This window comes from Apaloderma vittatum, unplaced genomic scaffold, assembly GCF_000703405.1.
Source record: "Apaloderma vittatum isolate BGI_N311 unplaced genomic scaffold, ASM70340v1 scaffold13220, whole genome shotgun sequence".
Lineage (NCBI taxonomy): Eukaryota > Metazoa > Chordata > Aves > Trogoniformes > Trogonidae > Apaloderma > Apaloderma vittatum.
Window position 1 is genome coordinate 12,591 of NW_009696252.1, and position 7,027 is coordinate 19,617.

General features: G+C 39.1%; 1 protein-coding gene across 1 annotated transcript; it reads left to right on the forward strand.

The window, feature by feature from the left end:
- Window positions 1-230: 230 nt before the first annotated feature.
- Window positions 231-6,272, forward strand: LOC104277469 (regulating synaptic membrane exocytosis protein 2-like; the record flags this gene model as incomplete). Its single annotated transcript, XM_009874110.1, has 5 exons — window positions 231-488; window positions 2,143-2,255; window positions 2,994-3,095; window positions 3,885-4,024; window positions 5,338-6,272. Coding segments are annotated over 5 exons (832 nt in total), but the record flags the coding sequence as incomplete, so codon positions are not given.
- Window positions 6,273-7,027: the final 755 nt, after the last annotated feature.

The following is a 7,027-nucleotide window of genomic DNA, read 5'->3' on the forward strand; positions in this document are numbered from 1 at the left end:
TATTTTAATTGAATTCCGAAGAGGGATGAATTCATCCAGGGAAAACATTACTTTAAACACACTAGACTACGGACAATGTAAATCTGGTTACCTCCATGGGCGCATTTGTGTTGTGCATATCCTGTCTGCCCTTGGAAAGCAGGCAGTGACGGAACTAAGCTCCTGTAAAAGAGACTTACGATGCTGCTTTAAAAAAGAAAGGTAATTTTTAATTTGAAGTTTTGGTACAGGTCACTCACTTATGGCTTCCGAGTGTTTCTGCCAGGCGGAGGAGTGGCGTGCTGCCCACAGCGCTGCCCAGCGGCAACAGTGCGGTGCCATGGGGACTTCTCTTTTGTCTTCACAGAAGCAGGGGGCAAAAAGCTGCGGAGCACCGTCCAGAGAAGCACTGAGACAGGGCTGGCCGTGGAGATGAGGAACTGGATGACCCGTCAGGCAAGCCGGGAATCAACAGATGGGAGCATGAACAGCTACAGCTCTGAGGGAAAGTAAGCGGCAGTTATAACTGTGGTTACCTGATGTTTCTCCATGAAACTGATAGTTTAGACTAAAGTGCAGTGAGTGCTGTAGAGTCTTACAATCATAGAATTGTTTAGGTTGAAAAGGACCTCCAAGTTTGTTGTGTCCAGCTGTTAACCTAGCAATGCCAGGTCAATCAATAAACCATGTCCCTAAGCACATCATCTACATGTCTTTTAAATAACCTGTAGGAATGGTGACTCAACCACTTCCATGGGCAGTGTCCTCCAATGCTTAACAACCCTTTCAGTGAAGAAATTTTTCCCAACCCAATCTAAACCCCCCCTGGTGCAACCTGAGGCCATTTTGTCTTGTCCTTTCACTTGTTACATAGGAGAAGAGACTGACCACCACCTTGCTACAACCTCCTTTCAGGTAGTTGTAGAGAACCGTAGGTCCTGTTCAGTGAGAATTCCCTTCACAAGCTTATGTCATTGGTGGACTAAGCCTAAGTCTTCCCCTATAGCTGAAAGAGTCTCACACTTTTTGGTGCTGGAAGGATGAGGCCTATTTCTGCCATGCCATGAGAAAGGCACTTGCGGGGTCAGAGCATCAGCGTGCGGTGTGGCAGAAGGGGAAGCAGGTGCGAGGCACTGGGAAAAAAACAGAAAAGGACAGATTATCTTATGAAAACTCCTCGCATACATCTGTGCTTTGCAGAGCAAAGCATTTCCAGAGCATTTCCGTGAGCTCAAGAGTTTTTCAAAGCTTCTGCTCGTTAATCCTGAAGAAATTATCTGGGCAGAAGTACAAGACTGTCACATATCATGCTTGTCATAAAAACCCAAGTTAAAGAATTCTGAGTGGTATGTCCAAGACACTGTTTAAAATATTTTGTTGTGGATAGATTAATTAGTGTTACTCACAGCACTGGATGATACACCTATATTGGACAGTATATCTTGCATGTCCAGGATGATGCACTATATGCGCTTCAGATGGACATTAATTTATGGTTGGTCCTTACAAATCGCATTAGCTCTTGACTTGTAATGGGTAACAGATAATTTATGGCAAGAATTTGAATTTTAAAGTTACTTTGGTCATTTGCCACAATGGATTTCAGTTCCATTATTGAATAGATGTCATTCTCAAAGACATTTTTAACAAAATATTTATAATGAATGCTGATTTTAAAAGGTGATTTTAAAAATAGTAACCAGTATTCAGTCTAATGTAATAATTTCAGTGGATGCATTTGACATTCATACTTTGAGTTCACACTGAGAAAATGAGCAATTTTACCTTTATGCACCTAAATTGCTGGTAAGGGCATGTATTAGTACCTTATCGAACTGGTCTCATATGAACACTACAATAATTAATAAGTGGTCTTTAATATATTGGGGAAAGAGAATGTGATGGAAAAGTATTACTGTGGAAATTAGACCCAGTGAGGATTAGTGCTTCACTCACCTGTTTGGTTATATGTTGGAGGCTAAATTGTTGCTTGTTGAACACTGTGAAATTTTGAAAATTACAGTAATTGTTTCGTAATCTTATCAGTGTAAATAAGATCTTTAGGAACAGTAGCACCAAAACCATAAACACTAAGTGCAAAATGTCTGGAAAACAAAACAAGGCAAATTCAAGTGCATTTTTTTTTCAATTTTTTTTTTTTAGTTTGATTTTCCCTGGTGTGAGGTTGGCTGCAGACAGCCAGTTCAGTGATTTTCTGGATGGACTAGGTCCTGCCCAGCTTGTAGGACGACAGACTCTGGCAACACCATCAATGGGTAAGCATTTATGTCCTACGGATGTGATATAATACTGGGTCTGGTAATTAGAACTTAGAAATTATCTAGATTTTAAGTCTTTAAATACAGATTTCCCATGTGGTTTTGAACAACTCCGTTAAGACTAAATCTGTGACCTCAGCCAAAGTTGAACATAATTGTGGATGCTCATTAAGACACTCAAAAGTAGAAAGGTGCTTTGAGAAGTTCAGTCTTTTCTCTCTTCTTCCATCTTTAAAATGTGGCTAATGAGACCAATCCTTTCTCTGAATCACTTGGATAGTATTGAATAATAATGGGAATTTAGGTGCAAGGTATTTGTTATTATTGTGGTTATAGACTTTGTTATTTTTATGAGGTGCCTTTTCGTACCTAGTCTTAAACTGGAGGCAGGGTGAAGAGATTTCAAGCAGTTTTACAGAGCTGCTTTGTACTAATTGCTTTGCTTCCTTTTTTAATCTGAAATTCTTAAGACAGAAAGAATTTAATTTGAAGAGATAGGGGCATGAGAAATGGGAGACAGTATGTTATTGCAGTGTTTTTTAATTGTTTACTAATGTAAATAGTAGTAAAGCAGATAGGTGTTAAATTATCTAGTAGTGGTAAAATCCAGATCATATTTACTGATGGAATTCAGACTGTACAAGTCATCACATGTTCATCCAAGTATTTCCCATAGCTTTTCATGTATTTAGGTATTTCTGTATTACAATGCCGGGATTTCTTCTTATTTTCTAGGAGATATCCAGGTGGGAATGATGGACAAGAAAGGACAACTGGAAGTAGAAATAATCCGAGCCCGTGGCCTTGTTGTAAAACCAGGTTCAAAGACACTGCCAGGTAAGGAAGAAAATTCTTAGCAACAAGAATAGAATTCTGCCAGAAAAAATCCATCAGACTCCCAACTTCTGAGGCTTTGCTGTTAAACTTGGGTAAACTCTTAGTAACCTCACATGTTAGTAGAGTACATATTGTACACCGAAATGCATAATGCATTGAAATAATAATACAAAATATCAACCATTTTTCAGGAGGAAAAAAACCCAAGCCTACTCAAAAAGTAGACCAGTATTTGATACTTACTTCTTATTTTATAATCTGGTGTCCTAAAACACTATATGAAAAGGACAATATAATGATATTTTTAGCAAGCTCTTCTGCCAGAATAGAAATTGTGTCAGAGTCTTTTCTTCACTGATTTTCACCTTGTAGATAATTTTAAATTATTAACAGTTTGGAGCATTGATCCAAATTTCACCAATGTCAATGCAAGTCATTAATTTACTTAACAAGCCTATTTTGCATACTGTACAGTATATACTATATATAGGAATATCTGATTTTTCCAGGTCAAAATCTGAATTGTTTCATGGCCAAAGAGTCATTAAATTAAGTAAAAAAAACCAAAACCCAAAGACAAACAAAAATTATATCAGGGAGGAAAGTAAAGAAAATGTGTGGATTCTTTGCATGTGAATAAATGTCAATATATTGCTTGTAGAGATTTGTTCATATAAGTTTTACGTCCAGTAAAAGGTAGGTTTTATCATATAATGATAGAACAGGGCATCTGTTAATGCAAAAAATCTGGATCTTCTTTACTCATTGTTCTTTTTTTTTTTTTCGAAGCACCGTATGTAAAGGTGTATCTATTAGAAAATGGAGTCTGCATAGCCAAAAAGAAAACAAAGGTAGCAAGAAAAACGCTGGAACCACTTTATCAACAACTCCTGTCATTTGAAGAAAGTCCCCAAGGAAAAGTTTTACAGGTAATTTGCATCAATATTCTTCTGAATCTGAAAAGACCACCTGTACAGTTTTCACTGAATTGGGTTTCAGACTTTGGCATCACCTCAAGGGAGATGATTCTTCCCCTCTACTCTGCCCTTGTGAGACTCCACCTGGAATACAGCATCCAGCTCTGGAGTCCCCAACAAAAGAAAGACCTGGAGCTGTTGGAGCGAGTCCAGAGGAGGGCTGGAGCACCTTTCCTGTGAGGACAGGCTGAGAGAGTTAGGCTTGTTCAGCCTGGAAAAGAGAAGGCTCTGAGGAGACCTTATAGTTGCCTTCCAGTACCTGAAGGGACCCTACAAGAAAGCTGGGGAGGGACTTTTTACAAGGGCCTGTAGTGATAGGATGAGCGGTAATGGGTGGAAGCTGGAAGAGCCTAGGTTTAGAGTAGATCTAAGGAAGAAGTTCTTTACCCTGAAGGTGGGGAGGCACTGGAACAGGTTGCCCAGGGAGGGTGTGGATGCTCCATCCCTGGAAGTGTTCAAGGCCAGGACGGATTAAGGGATTGGAACATCTCCCTTATGAGCAGAGACTGAAGGAGCTGGGTGTCTTTAGCTTGGAGAAGAGGAGGCTGAGGGGTGACCTCATAAATGTTTATAAATATGTCAAGGAGGAGTGTCAGAAGGACGGAGCCAGGCTCTTCTCAGTGACGTCCAATGACAGGACAAGGAGTACTGGGTACAAGCTGGATCATAGGAGGTTCCATAAAAATATTAGAAAAAACTTTTTCACTGTGAGTGTGACAGAGCACTGGCACAGGCTGCCCAGGGAGGTTGTGGAGTCTTCTTCTTTGGAGACATTCAAAACCCACCTGGATGGGTACTTGTGCAATTTACTGTAGGTGATCCTGCTCTGGCAGGGGATTTGGACTAGGTGATCTTTTCAGGTCACTTCCACATTCTGTGATTCTGTGGATAGAGCCTTGAGCAACCTAATCTAGTGGGAGATGTCTCTACCATGGCACAGGGATTGGACCTAGATGATCTCTGCGGTCCCTTCCAACCTAAATCATTCTATGATTTTATGATTTGGCAAGTTCTGCTGTTTTAAAACCTTGTTGAGCAGATAAATACTGCAGTAATAACTGTTGATGCAGGATCGTGACGCGGAAGGTGCTGAGCAAAAGTTAGTGGTAGATCATTTTGCTTCTGCCATAGGTGTGGGCTCCTTCTCTCACAGTCAAATATTTAATTCCTTACTATAATTAAATAAATCGAGACTTTTGACAAATTGAATCTCTTGTCACCTTTGCTGAAATTTTTCTGTTTTCTTGTGTTTCCTTTGCTTACAGATAATTGTTTGGGGAGACTATGGACGTATGGATCACAAATCCTTTATGGGAGTGGCACAGATACTTTTAGATGAACTGGACCTGTCCAACATGGTGATTGGGTGGTTCAAACTCTTCCCTCCTTCTTCCCTAGTAGACCCAACTTTAGCTCCTCTCACTAGAAGAGCTTCCCAATCATCTCTTGAAAGTTCAACAGGACCTTCGTATTCTCGCTCATAGCAGCTGTGAAACTGTTGTCATAGCAACCAGCGTTACAAAAAAAATGAAAATTACAGGTCGCAAACCCTGGTAACACTGCATGCTTAATGTTGTGTCTTCTGAGCCTGTTTCTAGGGCTGCAACGCGATCCTGTGTTCTCAAGGAAGTTGCACACATTGTGCCCTACGGAAGGCCCTCAGGTGAAGGACTGAAGTCATGAAGAACTGATCGGTTTGGAGTTCAGGGACTCTCAGTTTTGGTCCAATCTGAAGCCATGGACTAAACTAAAAGAATCAATCTGTTTCATGCAACACAAGTCCTTTTCAATGGCATATCTGTTTTGTCGCTCCCGTTTCTTTATTTATGTGCCCTCCTTTCCTAAAGCTTGGTTATGCCACAGAAATGGAGTTACCCTCCCATGAAGCCATGTTACAAGTCAGTGGATTAGTAGACATTGGAAGAAAAGAAGAATGTAAGGATGCTGGAATAGCCAACTGTCGTTTGAAACAGTTGCTCGCGATCTGAAAACTCTTCATACTGAAAAGTTTCAAAACTTAAAATGGTGGGCTTCATACCTCCAGCTATAGATACAGCAAAACCCCAGATATGATGGACGCTCCGAAAAATAAAGTTCTGTGGATATACTGTACTGTATGAAATTAAAGAAACTTTTTTGCATGGACACAGATTTAGCTGTACACTTAAATTATTTTCTTGGGGCTGCAACTTGCAAAAAAAAAAAAAAAGAATAAATCAGCCATTTTCAACAATTTATATTATTTTTAAAAATAAATTTCACTAGTGCATGGTTTTAAAGGGAAGAGAATGCAACAGGGTGATACAAAGACACACCACGTTTATCATTCTTTAAACCAGTCATGGTCTGTATTTTTGCAGACATATATTAAAAATAAAAAATAATTTCTAGCAAATATTTAAAATTCTGTTTATGTGACAAGAAGTAAGTGTAATATATTAAATTTATTTAAATGTAAAAGGTACAAGCCTTGTAAAGTTCACCATAATGTGCAAATTGTACACTTCTTTTATCTCCTCCTTTCTCTGTCTCTCCTCCCCGTCTCCCTTCTTCCTTTTGCTCTTTTTCCTCCTCTACCTCCCAGGATGATTATCATATTCTAAAATGGCTACCTTTTGACTTATTACTCTCTAATGCCCCACATTTGGTTCAGGGTTGCAGATTGTTCTGCATTTCTGAATTATTTGAGAAAAATATTGTTTAAGAACTTACTTTTTTTCAAGCATGTTGAAAATGATTTTGCAACATGGCTTGGGAGTACATTAATGTAATTCAGCATGTATTTGATAAAGAAGATATTTGAACTTTTTGCAGTTTATTGTACAGTGCATGGTAACTTATTTTCATTTTTTTCTCACCTTCAAATTGAATTCTACAGCAAAATACTGGAATCATGTGGCCACTGTAAGACATCTTCAATAAATTTGTTTTCAGCACCAGCATCTTTCATTCAAA